The sequence below is a fragment of the Grammomys surdaster genome, unplaced genomic scaffold, assembly GCF_004785775.1.
Source record: "Grammomys surdaster isolate TR1022 unplaced genomic scaffold, NIH_TR_1.0 125581, whole genome shotgun sequence".
Lineage (NCBI taxonomy): Eukaryota > Metazoa > Chordata > Mammalia > Rodentia > Muridae > Grammomys > Grammomys surdaster.
Window position 1 is genome coordinate 145,458 of NW_021620427.1, and position 18,656 is coordinate 164,113.

Consider the following 18,656-nt stretch of genomic DNA (forward strand, 5'->3'; position numbering starts at 1 on the left):
TATATGAGGACTGAATGAATATATACATGAAACTGAATTCAGTCCCTTGCCATTATAGTCATATGATAAACCCCTTAAACTCTTTAGCTGCAAGATAAGCTATAATATAAAAAGTATAAGATATGTTTTTTGTAAAAGCAGTGGAAATAGTAAAAAAAAAAAAATATATCAATGGTCACGCATACAGTACCCTTCTATATAAATTTAGTTAACTACTTAAACTAAATTCTCTCTCTTAATTCTTAAAAGCACACTCAATGAAATTTACAAATAGGAAACCGTAAAGGGGGAGAGGGAGAATAGAAAAAAGTTATGCTAATTAAAGTCACACATTTCCTCAGTTACAAGACACAATTTGAAAGGCAGGGCTACAAGCTAGAGAGTACAAGACTTTTGTTCTAAGTAAATAAAAAAGATATTTTACAGCTTGTTTTGTTGTCTCTTGAAAGTACTAATACTTAAGAGGATGTGCCCTGAAACAAGTGCTGCAGACTGCTTGTATGACTTTTACTGTATGAGCCAAGGACATTCCGACAATTCTTGAGTAAAGATACCAAAAACTTGAAAAGCCAGATGGGCACACAAGGACTAGCTAATCTTTTGGTGCTTCTTTTTTTTAATTGTTATTACACTGTTTTCAAAGCTGTGATGTTTTTTAAGCTTTCGTCCTTATCCATTTCAAGAGTAAAAATTTTACAAATTCGTTACAAAATGCACCCAATATATTTCTTATCCCTCACAAAGAGAATATTTGGGGAAGGGATCAACACAGGCGATTTTGCCCAACTGAATTTATAGCATAGCAAACCTGGCATTAGTAAACAAAATGGCAAAGGAATGTTTAGCATATTATATGAATAAATTCTACTATTTTTTAAGTACATGGAGGTTATGACTCAGAAATCAAAAGCATAATTAAACTCTCCTAGCAAAATAAAGCTTTTAATCAACCAGTGAGTTATTTGTAAATTAACAAAAATTCTAAGAAAAAGTAAACTCAAGAAAGTAGAAAACAAGTGATACTGAAATTAAATGTGGTCCCTAGTATTTAAAAACTGCATATCCAAATCAAAAAGTTCCACAGTAACCCCATTTTTCAGACAATGCATATCGATACATACACACATATATACATATATAAAACCTAAGAAATATAATCTATGTAAAAACAATATCTTAAATAGATTCCACATAAGGCATTTTCTGAATTCCAAGTATTGACAACAGAGTGAGTTACAGGACATCCAGGGCTACACAGAGAAACCCTGTCTCGAAAAACCAAAAAAAACCAAAAAAAAACCAAAAAAAAAAAAAAAAAAAGAAGAGGAGGAGGAGGAAGAAGAAGAAGAAGAAGAAAAAATAAATTATTTGCTACAAAAAGCAATATAGTAAGTAATGAAGCAATCTAACTACAGTAACAGATTCATTTAAGAACTTACTAAAAATGAGTATTTCAGGGCCTGATTATCTCAATAAAACCCATTACTTGGTTCAATACCGAAGAACAATTCCTGTAAGAAAATTCCCTCTAATCCTATGAATGCTTTCACACATCTCCAGAATAACTGAAGGAAGATTCTTGATATTAGCAATACTTTTTGGTTTTGCTTCAGACAGTCTTACTCACAGACCATGCTGGTCTTAAATCCATGATCTTCCTGCCTTATCTTCTCAAGTACCTAAGATTACAAGCTATCTCAGTCAACTCCTATGTATAGGATCTTGTGTTTCAAGAAAAAGAATGTACTGTTCTGGCTCTGTTGCTACTTGACAGAAAATTAAGAGGCATTCTACCTTGGAAAGGTCCTAATAACCAGTGGGAAAGATGCATGTGAATATATAGCACATGCATACGTACCTGAGTAAGTTGTTGTCAATGATGAAAATACTAAAAACTATAAAATTAAAGCCTGAAATACACTTTCATTGAAACAAACTTAGACTCAATTTAAACTAAATCACTTGACAGCCAAGAAATACACAAACTATGTAAACAAACTAACAAAAAACCACAGTACCTGATCCATCAGTTCCTGAACCAGATCTGACAGAACCATCTGTGAAGGAAACAGACTCAGAACCAGAATCACTGGCTTCACTTCGGGTGTCATAATCATTCCCTTCTTCCTTCTGATCTCTCTCGTCCTGTTCATATTCTTCTTCCTCTTCCTCCTCCTCCTCTTCTTCTTCTTCCTCTTCATCCTCATCCTCCTCCTCCTCTGCATCTTCATCCACTTCCTCATCATCTTCTGCATCTTCATCTACCTCTTCATCTTCTTCTACATCTTCTTCCCCTCCTTCCTCCTCATTCTCAGTGTTGTTGCCCTGTTCAGAAGAACCACTGCTTCCTGTCTCACGGTCAGAGCCATACTCTTCAGAGTTCACCTCTTCCTTTGAAGACTGGCTGGATCTGCTTGCACGTCTATCAACTTCAAGCCCAATTCTCTGATGTTTAAAGAAAAAGGGAATCAGCAGTCATTAACAGACAAGGTCAAGATGAATAGAGAGTTCTAAAGCCTCAAAAAGAATTGCTTTATTATCTGCAATAACATTTACTACCTCAGAACCATCTGGTGTAGGAGACTTGGCCCTTCTTTCAGAATCCCTTTTCCGTAGACAAGTTTTTTCTGGTTGACTCTTGTACGGTTCTCTAGAGGAACTGCTTGACAGACGAATTTTTCGATCAGCATCTAGGCGCTTGTTCCTTTCAGATCTTTGATATTCCTCATTTTTATATTCTGTAATCGACTTTCCTTTTGTACTAACTATTCTTTTATTATTGCTAACAGATGAGCTTAGTGGCTTAGAAATCAATTGTCTTGAATGGATGGAAGGCTTTTGTCGCTTGATGTCAGTAGATTCCATTCTTTCACTTTTTCTTTTTGATCCTTAAAAAAAAAAATTTAAAAAGACATACAAAAGTATTTACGTTACTCCATTAATTTCACCGAGATTTAGAAATGTGTACGATATAGAAAAATGCATTTTTTCAGGTATCTCCTAAAATATTTTTACTCCAGAACAAATTTAAACAAAACAGCTTCCCAACAGCTGAACTAATCGCCCATATTTGAAAGTTTTAAGTATTATTTTTATTACTTTATGTCTTTTGAGTTTTTGCCTGCATGTATCAGTGTGCCCCACGAACATGTCTGATGCCCGCAGAGATCAGAAGCAGGTGCTAGATCTCCTCTAATTCTGAGCTGTCATGGGAGTACTAGGACTGGTTCTCTGTAAAAACAAGTATTCTTATATATGCTAAGCCATCTTCCAAGTCTCTTTTTTTAAAGAGTATTTTTATTCATTCTGATTGATGGTTTGTTATGCAAAACAGTTTATTGTGGGGGCTTGTGGTACTAATAGCCGAGGTACAAGTACAAGAACAGATTTTTCATAAATCAAATCCCCTTTATTTAAACTGTATTTTTAACAAAAACTAATAGAACTCTTACCTTTTTTCTCATTTTTATCTTGTTCACTCTCTGGATTATACAGCTCATCATCCTGTTCTGGCACTTCAGTCAAAATATCATCTAAAACATTAAGTTCTCCATCTACAAAATTAGAAAGAAAATCAGTATCATTAATCAATTTTTCGAGTATTTACTAACAAGCATTAATTTTGAGTAATTAACTAAGTATCCATAACCCTCAAAGCAGTTTGATCAAGCCCACTAAGAATAAGGATTCAATCAAGTAATCAAAGTTACCATCACCAGGACACAAATCACCATCACAAAAACTCCAAATATGGCCCTGCTTAAAACAGTATTTTACTGTGTACTGTGATATTCATACACAAAAATCCAAAATCTGAATGTCAATAAAAACACACAAAACACAAAAAATTAGTTCATACTATAAGAAACGAAACAGGTGAATGTAACTTTTTCTGAGGCTAACTGGGAAAAATCAGTGAAATCCACATAAGACTGAGAATTAATGTTGTGATTTTGCTAGTATGCTTAAGAAAATTATGTACTTTGGGTCAAGGACATATCATACTCACAAGTAAATAGTTGAAAAAAATATATATGTCTGCAAGCATAGGCCCACATATTAAGTGAAGATAGATCAACTTGAAATTCCAGGGAATATAAACATGACACACAGGTATAACAAATGGTAAAATTACAGAATGCAGTTTAAGAGTATACATAAATTCCCTGTACTTTTATAACTATTTCATCTAAAACTGTCAACAGAAATAGTTTAAGAATAAAAACTACTGAGACTGAGCAGGAGATTCTCAAACTCCAGACCAGCCAGGGCTATACAGCAAATAAACATATTAAATGTGTGTGTGTAGGTGTGTTTATGTCCGTGTGTGCAGTGTAGCCTAAACATTTCCAGTCTGCTATAAGATATTTACTTGTTCAGAGAGGCAACTCATCTAAATTGGCATAGCCCACAATCTCCAAAACTCAATTTTGTCTCCCTATTCTCAACCCAATAGGAAAATAATTCTAAGAAATATATAGAAATACCAACTTAAATCAAGTATGCAGTATATAATACAGTTGACAGCATATATTTCAGTTGATGGCATATACTAAATCTTTTAGTATAAAAATATTTTTGCAAATTTATACTGGTAAGGAAATAGACCATCATAAAACCCGCTGAAACAATTACAATAAACAACAAAGCCCACTGAAAGTATGGTGAGGTTTATAATTTCGAGTCCATACATTGATTTAGTATGACTTCCCACTAGAGGAAAACAAAAATCAGGACTGAAGATACTTGTAACCATTAACACAAACAAGAAAAACAAGAAAAAAAAAAGAAAAAGGGAGGCAAAGTTACACAGAAAACAAAAAGGGTGTCTATTTATGAAGTATCTGAAAATTAAACTTGTTATTGCCATGACATTTGACTTCTTTGGGTGCTATAAATGTCTATCTGTACTTCACTTTTCTTAAAATGAAGGAATGACTATTTCTTCTCCAACTACTAATGAAAATCCAAATGCACTGAAAAGGATCATGTTGGGCTGGTGAGATGGCTCAGTGGTTAAGAACACTGACTGCTCTTCCAGAGGTCATTTGAGTTCAAATCCCAGCAACCACATGGTGGCTCACAACCATCTACAATGAGATCTGATGCCCTCTTATAGGTATCTAAAGACAGCAACAATGTACTTATAATAAACAAATCTTAAAAAAAAAAAAAGGAAAAGGATCGTGTCATCTATTCACATCAAGACTCCTCACGATCTAATAATGATGCTGAATACCAATTTAGACTCCTTAATATCCTTAAAAATAAGTGGGTGAGGGGCTACAGAGATGATTCAGTGGTTAAGAGAATGAGTTTTCTTGCAGAGGACATGGGTTCAATTCCCAGAACCCATATTGTGGATCAAAATCATTCTTAACTCCAGTCCAGCGATCCAACACCACTTTCTGACCCTTATAAGCACCAGGCACACATATGCAAAATACTCATACACATAAAATTAAAATTATCTAAAACAAAAATAAAGAGTTTGCTATAAATAACCTAAATTTGGCAGATGTTTAATTTTAATTACTGCTCAAAGCTCTTTAGTCTTGAAAGGAAGAACTACGTTCATAGAAAACAGTTAAAACTATCATAAAATAGGCAGATCAGTGAAAATAGACAAATTTTTTCATAAAATAACCAATTTCAATGAGAAATAACCCAAAATACAGCACTACACCGCATGTGTGAAAATTTAATATAAAAACAAAAAAAAACACAAAATAATTTAAATTTCAAAGGCACGCCTATATAATATCTTATAGAAATCACTTTTATGGTATAAAGTTTTTACGGAATTCAAGTTCAGAAATGGACTTGTAAAAGAGGACTTTTACAAAATGTCTACAAACTTTTCCTAGATAAATACTAATGCCCACTTAATAAAAAAAACATCTTCTAGCTAACACACTGGCACATGAGCTCACAAAGTAAGGAAGGCATGTTTTCTCATCAGCACTTTGCAGATAAAGAATTCTAAGTTCAGGACTCAAGAGGTGACTCAGTAGCTAAAAGAACTTGTTCTTGCAAGAGGACCAAGGGCTCGGTTCCCAGAACTCACATGGGATTCCAGTCCCAGGGTATTATTTGATGCCCTCTTCAGACTTCCAGACAGGCACAGAGTGCACAGACTTCTACATAGGCAAAAAACACTACTACACATAAAATAAGTATTTAAAAAAGAAAAAGGAGAGCTGACCAAAAGTATTTAGTGCAGATGGATGTGAGTCAGAAGTTCAAGCTTTCTAAACAGAACACAAGTACATAATATTGAGCAGTATGAATATTTCAGGTTAGTGTACCCTCGCCTTGGCTCTGTATACTCAGCAACATCTACATTTCACTTCATACAGAAACTATTCTTCTAGATGAGTACTTTTATTTGTACTGTAGTAATAACCTAAATACACAGTCAACAACAAGTTAGCAGATATGTAACCAAGAACTGTCACGGCTCACAAAGCCTATCTAATGCTTAATAAAATATTTTGCTATTCCCTGGTGTAAATGATATTTTATTTTCTCTAACACTGAAGTCACTAACACATTTATTGAAATAAGATGTATAGGGAAAGCTGAGCAGTGGTGGCACACACCTTTAATCCCCTCTAATCAGACATTAATAACAAACAGTAACTTAAATAAAAATTTAAAACATGGGCTGGAGAGATGTCTCAGGGGTTAAGAGCACTGACTGCTCTTCTAGAGGTCCTGAGTTCAATTCCCAGCAACCACATGCTGGCTCACAACCATCTGTTAATGGGATATGATGCCCTCTTCTGGTGTGTCTGAAGACAGCAACAGTGTACTCCTTAAATGAATAAATAGATCTTTTTTAAAGAGTCAAGGTAGGATGACACGTGGCTCTCAAAAAAAAATTAAAATATGCGTATGACATGACAAAGGGCTATGAGGGACAGTAAGGTAAGAAAGATAAAAGGGGCATAGAATCTCCTAAAATAAACCTTGTTTGAAATTGTCATAATATCTAATATTTTGCATGCCAATAAAAAAAAGCCACAAATAATCAACGGAGAAAGAAAAGGAAAAACTACTAATGAGTGTTGCAACCTACAGTCTGGTTCAGTGCATAGAATCTATTCAGTAAATACATACATGCCCTAATTATCTGAAGATACTACCCTGAATCATGATGCTGTAAGACTGTAACAATCCTTTTTCTTTTTTTTCTTTCTTTTTTTTTTTGTTTTTCGAGACATGGTTTCTCTGTGTAGTCCTGGCTGTCCTGGAACTCACTCTGTAGACCAGGCTGGCCTCGAACTCAGAAATCCACCTGCCTCTGGCTCCCAAGTGCTGGGATTAAAGGCGTGCACCACCACTGCCCGGCTGACAATCCCTTTTCATTAGGGCTCATTTCTGGGGAATCAATCAACCAGGATCTCTACAAGTTTGGAGTCTGATGACAGCTAAAGCTATGAGTGTCTTAAGAATGCTAGAGAGATGATGCTTCAGCCATTAAAGAAAGGCTAGGCTCACAACTAAAAATCTAACAACTTTGGCTAAAGAACAGGTTGAGAAAGCCCAAAATAATTACAGCTTTTTTCCTGTCACCTTCCAGTGTGACTTAGAGCGCTCAGTGTGTGTGCACCCTAAAACACAGGGGCCCATGACTCCAGCCACATATGTAGCAGAGGGTGGCCTTGTCTGGCCTCAATGGGAAGAGAGGGCATTGGTCCTATGAAGGCTCGATGCCCCAATGTAGGGGAACTCAGGGCGGTGAGGCAGGTATGGGTAGGTGGGTAGGGGAGCACCCTCATAGAAGCAGGGAGAGTGGGGATGGGAGAGAAAACCAGGAAAGGGGATAACATTTGAAATGTAAATAAAGAAAATATCCAATAAAAAATGTTGCTGTTTGAACTGATTTGAATTTTACACGAACAAATGTTAAGTGAAGCTTGACCTAAATTAGGAAAGAATTTCCTATAATGTCTGAAATGACCTTAAACATACTTCTACCATACAGATTTTATGGGAAATAGCACAGATGTTCAACCTCCTCTAATATCAAATACTCACTCAAGGTATTCTTTATGTAAAACTAAAAAGAGCATAGCTTTTCTCATTAGCATGGAAATTTGCATTTTTCTTTAACAGTAAAACTACTCTGACTATTATCCATAAGTGCTGGCATCTATTTTTTATGTCTATATGTCTACAGTCCCATAAAAATTTTTTGATCAAGGGCTCACACGCAGTAAAAATTTATGAAGCCCTTTCTTACATACATATATGCATCATATATCTATGATATGTAGAGATTCAGTTACTTCACAGTAAGTGGACAGCAACACTCTCACCTAAGATTAACAACAGTAAAACAAACGTAGGTTGGTAAAACACCAAGTTAAAAGTCCTATGGACATAATTCATGTACTGTAAAATAATCCTAATTCCTGTGGGAATAAAACAAACTTTTCACTGTGCAATTGTGTTGTATACCTTTAATCCCAGCACTCAGAAGGCAGAGGCAGGTAGATCTGAGTTTGAGGTCAGACTGGTCTACAGAGTAAGCTACAGGACAGTCAGGACCACAAAGAGAAACCCTGTCTCCAAAAAACAAAAAGAAAAGAAACAAACTTTAGTTTTCCCTTTGTTGTATAAACAGAAAACTTACACCTAAAATTTGTTTTAAAGCATCTATTTCAAAATCAAACTATCATGAAATATTTATCTTATTTCAAAAAGTTGGTAATGCAGTAAAATTAGCTCAACAAAACAGTGATTTCATTCAATATTTCTAGAACTAAGGTTCAAATCCACTCAAAAGCAAATAGTCAATAGAATGAAGTGAGTTACTGGATTCTTTGTTTTTTTAAAGGGCCAGTTATTTAACATAAAAACCCACATGTTTTGTTTTCTTTTTTTTCAGGGCTATTGATCATTTAGGGGGCCAGATTCTCACCTGAAAACAACCAGCTGGAGCAGTCTTGGCAATCTTCTGTTAAAACAGAGAAGGTAACATGTCAAGGCTTTGCATGAGGTGTTCTAGGTTTATGGTAATGAACTATTAACTAATACTGTCTGAACACAGGCCATGAGAGTATCTCTGAAGACAATACTGTTGCCTCTTGTTTAGCAGTACTTTATCTGCCTTATCCTAGGTATGGCATCGAGGCACAGGACATTCAAAGTTCTATTTGGGTTAACATAGTCATGTGGGTTAATGTAGTCATTTATCAATGCGGTTACATTCTCTGTTACATTCTGAGAAATGTCCAGCAATCTCTACATGGTTTTGGCATCTTGTAAACATCTTGCCCTCACAGACTAAGCTAAGTACACTTTAAATCTTAAGGGATCTTATCATGGAAGCAATTCACTAACTCAAATATTGATGGAGGGTGTATAACTACACATTGTAAAAGTACAGGGAAAAAGACAATTCTAAGCAATCCCAGTAGGGTGACTTAAAATCCAAGTACTTTTACTATCTTATCTTGCAAATTTTCAACATTTGCAAACTCAAATTTTACTTGAGATAGTGTTAACTTTTTAAAGGCTGCTTCCCCTTTTAATCCCAGCACTTGGGAGGCAGAGGCAGGCGGATTTCTGAGTTCGAGACCAGCCTGGTCTACAGAGTGAGTTCCAGGACAGCCAGGGCTACACAGAGAAACCTTGTCTCGAAAGAAAAAAAAAAAAAAAAGGCTGCTTCAAGTTTCTTAAATACACCTTTTGAAAAAACAATCTAATAACTTCTCTACAGAAAGACAATTACCTGCAAATGCTTTGTATTTATGTTATCTTTCATATATGGAAATCACTGTTAACCAAACAACTAACAAAGTGAGTTTGAAGTAAAGGTATTCTAGGTAGAGGAGGTAAAACACAGTAATACGAAAAGAATCACTTCTTGGAGCCTTGTTTTGACTTCAAAGAGGCTAAAAGGAACAAGGCTAGTAATTCTGTTTGTGGTGCTTTCAACAGAAATAGAAGCAGGATTTTCAAAGTGGCTTAGCCTTAGATGGTTGCAAGAGTTAAGTCTAAAATGAAATTCCAAGAATTTAAATAACTTAACCAAAATCTCACAACTGCATTGAGAGGTCATAAACCTTAACTCCAGAAAGATTGGTTTAACAGGGTAAACTCTGTGGGACACACAAAGATTGAAGGTAAACCTATACATAATACTATTTATTTCAGAGTTCAGCATCAGATCAAGAGTTAAATACAGATTTTCAAACCCAGGCAAGGAATATCTCTCATTTTCCTTCAATTCATTTATCAGTTTCAGTGAGGTAAAACAAGGCAACAGGATGTCCGGCAATCTCTCCTTTTGCTATCAAGCAAAGTACACTTAAAACAGTATAATCCCTCAAATATATTTCAGTCATTAAAAAGACACCATTCTTCTAAATGTGTCAGTATGTCTTGCCTGTGTGTGTGTGTGATGTGTATGTAGACCATGACCAAGTCTGGTAAAGGTCAGACATCACATCCCGGAACTGGAGTTAAGTACAGTGGTAGTTGATATGTGGGTTCTGGGAACCAAACTAGTCTTCACAAAAGCAACCAAGAGCACTTTGCTGCTGAGCTAGCTGCTGAGCTATCCTTCCAGACTGAAAATGAACATTCTTCTGAATGATCCCCAGAGACTTGAAGAGAGACCTTCTCATTAATATTTTACACCCTCCATACCACCAATTGGCACTCAAAGATAGTATCACTTTATTTTCCACTTCTACTATGGGTAAACCAAAACAAGACCCAAAACGGTGGAAGGAGATTGTAAACCAATCCCTTACTGTTTTATAGACCCATTCCTCAAGCAACCAGCTCACAATAGTGCTAGCCACAACATGTATACAGGTAAGTAAAACTCAACTCTGCACTTTAAATGTATGCTCAGTTATTCATTAAAGTTGAACAATGTAAATAAATATTTAAGGCACAAAGGACACAATTACTTTAAAAGACACCTATAAACAAGACCATCACACACCCCTTGCCCTCCAGAACCTTGCAATCTGGAAATGCAGAAAGTTACTTTACAAAAGTAAGTATCCGCCAGGCAGTGGTGGTACCTTTAATCCCAGCACTTGGGAGGCAGAGGCAGGCTGATTTCTGAGTTCAAGGCCAGCCTGGTCTACAGTGAGTTCCAGGACAGCCAGGGCCACACAGAGAAACCTTGTCTCGGAAAACCCAAAAAAAAAAAAAAAAGTAAAAATTCATACACATTAGTTAAAATGAATATTATTTCTCTATACAAGCAGCTAGCAAATACATACTGGAAGTGCTTAGTGTCACTTGATCGCAATAATACTTAAGGGAAAGTGAGAATGTTAAGGGGTTTAGTATCATGTGTTATGTGTTTAACAGGAAATTATAAAGCTATACCCTATAAGAAACTTAGTCATAAGGGTGGCAATGCAGGCAGGCCTTTAATCCCAGCACTCAGGAAGCAAGTGCATGTCCAAGTTCAAAGCCAGCATGTCTACAAATCACGTTCCAGAATAGCCAGGGCTACACAGAAACCATGTCTCTAAGAAAAAAAAAATGCTTATAACAAAAGCATCATCTTAAACATATTTCCACTCGAGACAGAGACCAGAAAAATGGAAAAAGCTTAATGACTTGCTCAGTCCACTTAACAAATCTCCACCTCAAATTTAATGAGCCACGAGCAGAGATTTGAGAAATACAGGGCAGCAATTGTGCTTTTTTATTTTCATCTAATACTAACTATTCCAAGACTGTCTTGGTAGTCCTAGGGCTGAGAACTCTCTCAAGACAGCATCCTATCGAGACTACTCTTCTGTGATCTAGATCCTATACTTGCATTTGTGGTCTCTATAAATTCTGCATTTCGGAAGAAATGACATTTTATCAACTGAAATTCTTCCATTTTATCTATCCAAGTCTCTATAACCTCCACCTATGTATTCCTGGTTGAACCTTTTGAGAACTCTGCACGATTCTGGGAGATTAGTTGCTAAGACTTTTAGGAGGAGGGGCATATTGTTTTTTCTAGTGTTCTTCTTTCCGAAGTACTCGAGGAATAAGAGAGGCGATTCTTAGCTTACCCAAAAGAACAGTTAGAAGCTACTTATAGGTATTTCTCGAGATAAATAATCCATCCGAATGAATTAAACCAGCCTACTCACTACTCTATCAATGCTAACTGTGACATTATTTTCGAAAGAGTCAATCAAACAGTTCAGAAAATACGCATTACATCCGCATAATTCTGCCAGGAAACATGCCCCGGGGCAGGCAACTCAAAGCAAGCCCTCTCCCAACCGCTCCCGAGAGAGAAGAGAAGTCCCGGCCGAAGCAAAGCCCGGGCCGAGGTGTTAGACGCCGCGGAGAAAAAGACGCCAGGCCCAGCAGGCCGGGCCTCTCAAGGAGCGGGTCACGACGCGGCTGGCCGCTCGGCGCGAGGCCCTAACCTCCGGCCTCACCCGCAGGCCGCGCCTACTAGATCCCTCGCCCGGCCGCCCCGAGGTCCCGTCCTCCACATTCACCTTTCTCCTCCCGGCTGTCGGCCGCCATGGCTGCCCTCCGGCTTCCGCCGCCGCCACCGCCGCCGGGACGCGAGTCGCGCGGGCGCCGCACCCGCGGCCGCAGGCGCACGAGTCCGTCCGTCAGTCCGTCCGGCGGGCCGCGCGCTCCGACCTGATCTGCTCCACTCAGCTCCTACGCTCACCCTTGCTCCCGTCCTCTGGTTCTCTTCCCGCCTGGCTCTCTGGCCTCGGACGGCGCGGGCTTCAGTCTTTCTGTTGGAGTTCGGCCACCACAGAGACAAGGGGGAGGAGAGAGAAAAACAGATGGCGACGACGGGCGGCGCTAAAATGGAGCCTGCTTCCTGCGCGAAACAATCCCGCTCCCGGAATGCCTTGCGCTGTTTACGCTCAGTGCCTCTCGCGGAACGTCACAGTGCGGAGGACCGGGGCGGGGGCGGGAGCGAGAAGCGGGACGTAAAGGGGGCGTGGTTTAGGCGCGTCGCCCCGCCCCGCGCAGCCTTGACGTCCAGGGAACCTCCCTCCTTCCAGAGGACAAATGATATTTACGCTTCTCTGCTGTGCTTCCTGCTTCTCAAGGATGCGGCTTTGTCACCCGAAATGTTTGGTAGGCCGCGAATGATTAAATGTGAGACTCCATCAAAAAAGGTGTTATGTCATTTTCGTTTATTTAGTTTCCGTTTATTTGATTAGTAGTGTCTACTGCTTTTTAAATACTGTTCTAGGACCTGGAGTTAAGAATATCTTTATAGTTGGGTGATAGTGGCACTCGTCTTTAATCGCAGCACTGGAGAGAGGCAGAGGCAGGAGGATCTCTGTGAGTTCGAGGCCAGCCTGGTGTACAGAGTGAGTTCCAAAACAGCCAAGGCTACACAGAGAAGCGGTGCTTCAAAAACAAACAAGAAGCCGGGCAGTGGTGGCACACGCCTTTAATCCCAGCACTTGGGAGGCAGAGGCAGGCAGATTTCTGAGTTCGAAGCCAGCCTGGTCTACAGAGTGAGTTTCAGGACAGCCAGGATTACACAGAGAAACCCTGTCTCGAAAAACAAACAAAAAAATTAAAAATTAAAAAATAAAATAAATAAATAAATTATAGTTGGATTATATTACTCTAAGAAGATCATGTCTGAGTATTAAGACAATGTCAGTATTTAAAGGAGAAGCAAATGTATAATAGCTAAGGAGATCTTGTCATACCAGAGAGCTAATAATCAGGGGAGTCTCAACCTTCCTCATGCTATGACCCTTTAATACAAACCTGTTTTCATTGCTACTCCATAACTGTAAATTTGCTACTGTTGAGAATCATAATTTAAGCATTCTGGGAGTTAGAGTGTGGCGGAAGGGGGTCAAGACCCACAGGTTGAGAAGCATTGGCTAATAAAGGCTGAGTTAAAGTGGTGCTCTGTTGCCAACTTGGAATGCTTTGAGCAGCTCTAAAGGTAAAGTTACATCGGGTGAAAGATAGAAAATATGTGTGAAGCTATGAAGTCGTCACAGTTCAAGCTGTTTATCAGAATCCTCTGGATGGTAGTAGAAGACCAGCCAGGCGTATTTACAACATTCTGTTTTATTTCTTGAGAAAGCCTCGTTTTCTCAAAAAGCATATTCTTGACTAACCAGAACTCATGCCTCCACCTCACAAATGCTGGTATGTACTAGCATGCTGGGGTTTATAACACTTTGATAGAGAGAAATGATCATGTATTCTGTCTTTCCCATTCAAATTGTACCTTAGAGGTACCAAAGGTAAAGCAAATATGCCACAGTCAAAGAGCCATACAACTAAGACATAACCATTTTACAATCACCAATGAAGTAAACATTAGTGCAACTAGCCCTGTGTGATACATTACATGTACATACATGATACATGTACATACAGTAATTAAACCAAGCCGGGTGTGGTGGCAGAGGCCTTGAATCCTAGCATGCAGGAGGCAAAGGCAGGCAGATCTCTGAGGCCAGCATGAGTTTCAGGGCAGCCAGGGCTACACAGGGAAACCCTGTCTTGAATAAACAAATGATAACAACAGTAGAAAGACAATCAGACACTAGGTGCCCCCTGGTATGACTGCATCTAGCTGTGGTGACTGATCATATGGTCAATTTGACTAGACTTGGTTATCTGGATTGGTGAGGCACACTTGGGTGTTGTCAGGAATGATATTGGCTCAGGACGCCCAAGACCAAGGTCTCAGGACAAAGGAGATATTTACTTGCCCCAGAAGAACAGAGGTCAGGGAATAAGGGACAAAGGTAAGAGATAGAGGATGTGGGAGAAGGGAAAGGGGACAAGAGAGGAGGAGCAGGAGTATTTGTCCTGGAAGGACAAAGGACTGACTGTAGATAGAGAGGAAACAGATATGGCCTATAGGCAAATGGCAGTTTATAAAGGGAAAAGGGAAAACCCCGTGTTAGGATGAGGTGTTTAATTTTAATTGGGCATGTTAATTACGTGAGCCAAAGAAGCCTTTCGATTGCTGCACTTCAGTACTTTCATAGCTTGACTTTGGTAGTCAGCTTTAGGAGGAAAACATGGCCAAATAAGGGAGTAGACCTTGGTGGCTAGCCCTAGGAATGTAAGTAATCTAATGTGTTTTGCAAGGCTGAAGAAATGGGGTAGAAGGGCAAGGCCTGCCTGCTAGAGTCACTCGCTCAAATAGGATTGTGTCCCTTCAGGTATATCTGAGGTGTTGTGTAACAGTTTCCTCTGATAAAGAGTGGAGCAGAAACTGAAAGAAAGGCCATCCAGAGACTTTCCCACCTGGCGATCCATCCCATGTGCAGCCACCAAACCCAGACATTATTGCTGATGCCAATAAGTGCTTGCTGACAGTGCTGACAGGAGCCTGATACCTGTCTCCAGGAAGACTCTGCCAGAGCCTTAGCAATACAGATGTGGATGCTTGCAAGCCAACCATCAGACTTGAGCACAGGGACCCCAATGGAGGAGTTATGGGAAGGACTGAAGTAGCTGAATGGGTTTGCAACACCACAGGAAGAACAATAATATCAACCAACCAGACACCCCCCCCCTCCGCCAGGGACTAAACCACTAACCAAAGAATACACATGGAGGGACCCATGGCTCCAGCTTCATATGTATCAGAAGATTGCCTTAACTGGCATGAGTGGGAGGGGAGGAGGCCCTTGATCCTGTGAAGGCTCATTGCCCCAAAATAGGGGAATGCTAGGGTGGTGAGGTAGGAGTAGGTGGGTAGGTTGAAGAGCACCCTCAAAGAAGCAGGGGGGAAGGGAGGATGGAACAGGGAGTTTTCAAAGGGGAAACCGGGAAGGGGTATAACATTTGAAATGTAAATAAATAAAATAACCAATAAAAATTAAAAAAAAAACCCACCATTTCCTCTGAGATTTAAACATTCCATCCTTCAGGAACAGAAACAGTAAACAGAAAAGGTAAACAATTCAAAACTAGCTCAGGAAATCCCTGAAATTTACCAGATTCACTGGGCCAAAGAAAGCAATAAAAGGTGTGTGTCACTCTCAGACAAACCAACCTGCAAAGAAAACTCTGCGACCAGAAAAGCTGCCTCAAAGAGATTTAGACCCACTGAGTCACTTGGAAGAGACATTCCTTTTCAGTCTTTTGAGCTGTCTACAGGCTGGACATTGTATCCCAGGTTCCCAGCTTTTGTGAGATGTCACCCATGCTAAGGTGAGTTTGGTGATGTAGCTGTCTTTGAGTCACTTCTGCTCCTATAAGTAATGCCAATAAAACTCATTGGTTCACCAAGTTGGAATTTGGTGGTACTCTTACTTCCTTTGGTCTGTCATGTGTTCCCTATGTGGAGATGAATAGACATCTCCCCAAGAAAAGTTGTACCAAATAACATAAAGGTATTTGAGACAATTTACTAAGGGAGACCCTTTCTATCTGAGTGGCCCCATCTCATGGGCTGAGGCTGGAATAGAATATAAGGTGGAGAAAGAAAAAGACTCTGGGTGCCTATATCACCTCTACCTCTGACATAACCTGCTCTACTGTACCCTCTCTAGCATGATGGACTGAACCTTTAGAAACAAACAGGCACAAACAGTTCATTAGGTGGTTACCCTAATATGCTACCTATAATCTTGCAAAAAGTCAAACCTAGATCTCATAAAGACTATATAGACAGAACAAAGCACAACTCCAGCCCCCTTGAGTAATAGCTGCATGACTAGCTCTGAATAACATTCATGAATTTTCTCTGTGTACTGTCTATAGGTATCCAAGGTTTTGACATTTTGATATATCATCTGAGAATGGATTGGTCTGCATTCATAGCTACCCTGGGTTCTATGTGGGTTTGTGATGTGCCCTGGACACATCCACTAAATAAAGCTATTAGAGTAACTGGCAGAGTTTGAAAATATACATACACTGACTATAGTTGTTTGGATTAGAGTAAAAATCCATTCTAAGACTATAGTAAAAGCAGAAACAGTGAGTACTGAGTGATTCAATCTTCTAAGGTGTATTTCAATAACAATATGATAATCAGATATGAGAAAATGGAAACCATGAATGAAAAAAGAAATACAGTTGTAGAATAAAGTGCTTTTGATAATAAAAGGCACGACAGTAGTTAATAAAAGCTAATAGGCATAGTAGCACACACCAGTAATTCTAGTATTCAAGAGACAGATAGGCCCATCTCTCTGAATTCAAGACCAGCCTGGTCTACATAGAGAGACCCTGTCTCAAAAAAAAAAAGTTATCATTGCAATGATAGATTAAGTTTTGTATTTTCTTTCATTTTAGAGATTACATCCTTTCTCCCTGTGTTTCCTCCCGCCAAGTCACTCTTTCAAATCCATGTGCTCTTTTTTCATAAATACTTGTGACATGCATCTCTCTATATATATGTATATCCTGCTTCTAAATATAACCTTCATCTGCATAATGTGACTCATATCCATATTTTCAGGGCTTACTATTTGGTATTGGACAAATAGTTGGTGGTCTCTTCCCTGGAGAAGACTATTTCTCCCACTCTCAGTTGCCCATAGTTCTCTATGCAGAGTTGAGGCCTCATGGACTTTCCCTAACGCATGCTCTTTTTCCTGCTCATGTTTAGACAATCATGTTGGTGAGAGTTTCTGGGTGTAGCCTCTGACATTACTAGGAGATACAATCTCACAGCAAACAGTTCCTCTGGCTGGTACCATCTCTCCACCCACCCCCTCTCCCACCATGTTCTCTAAATGGTAAGTGTAGGAGTGTTCTGTAGATGCATCCACTTGGACTAATGGACTTCTAGTTTTTTCTTTTCTCAGGATGATTTCTCTAATGGTTTGAGCATCTCTCTTTCTCTAAAGCTCCCCTTCCACCATCTGGTTGCCTAACTGCCCTTTGGCAACCTCCCTGAGAACTCCATGTTAAAAGGCATGGCTTTTTTTTTTCTTCTACATGGTCATCTCCCTTCTCCAGACATCAGTTGAGATTTATAGCTTGCCCACCCTCCAATCTTCTTTTTAAACTTTATTAAAGTTATCCTCCAGGTTTCTTTGAGTTGGTTTTTAAACTCTTTTATTAATGAGACCAAGAATCCCAAGAGGGCACTCCAATTTCTCTTATAACATGCTAACATGAGACATCCCAGCTGTGACTCCCCAAATCTTCTGTTAACAATCCTTTCTCAGAAAGAATAACTTTATCTTTTTTTAAAAAAAGAAGGAGGAGGAGGAGGAGGAGGAGGAAGAGGAGGAGGAGAATGTTCTTCAGTTGTATGAAGCATTAAAATCTTCTCAACCATCTCTAGCCTCTTACAACTAAGTCTCCACTGTGTTCCTCAACTAGTTAACAGTGTCCAAATTTTACACTACCTGTCAACCTGAAGTGGTCAACTAAACAAAATGTTTGGAGCACTAAATGAGGGGAAAGAAAAGACCAGGGGATACTTCTGAATCCACAGCATGGTGGCTGTGTGGTCAGACTCTTGAGCACCCTTATGGTTATGTTCAGGCTCAGAAGTGTTTTTGAAATTATTTTTAAAAGATGAGAGATTAGGAGTAAGGAATCCGAGGAACACTTGCAGTTTGGGATCTTACATAGGTTATCGAAGTTCCTAGACTGGATGGAAGGCGAAATAAGTAAAAGGAAAAGAAAGTGGAGTCTGGAAGCAGAAGCAAGGGAGAAATGGAGACAGGAAAAGCCATGCCTAG

The 18,656-nt window shown here is 39.1% G+C and overlaps 1 protein-coding gene across 5 annotated transcripts in view; it reads right to left on the reverse strand.

Annotated features, from left to right (window-relative positions):
- The window catches only part of Ythdc1 (YTH domain containing 1), a 29,406-nt gene extending 16,567 nt beyond the window's left edge, over positions 1 to 12,839 (reverse strand). For 2 of the 5 annotated variants that reach the window (XM_028786791.1, XM_028786796.1), the window contains exons 1-5: positions 12,489 to 12,524; positions 8,930 to 8,965; positions 3,453 to 3,554; positions 2,560 to 2,888; positions 2,019 to 2,445 (exon numbers count right to left, since the gene is read on the reverse strand). In XM_028786791.1, the coding sequence (XP_028642624.1) occupies positions 2,019 to 2,445; positions 2,560 to 2,888; positions 3,453 to 3,554; positions 8,930 to 8,965; positions 12,489 to 12,516 (922 nt within the window). In that variant the 5' untranslated portion in view covers positions 12,517 to 12,524. Of the gene's footprint in view, positions 1 to 2,018; positions 2,446 to 2,559; positions 2,889 to 3,452; positions 3,555 to 8,929; positions 8,966 to 12,488 lie in introns of all 5 variants that reach the window. The other 3 variants (XM_028786792.1, XM_028786793.1, XM_028786794.1) reach the window with 3 other exon arrangements.
- Positions 12,840 to 18,656: the final 5,817 nt, after the last annotated feature.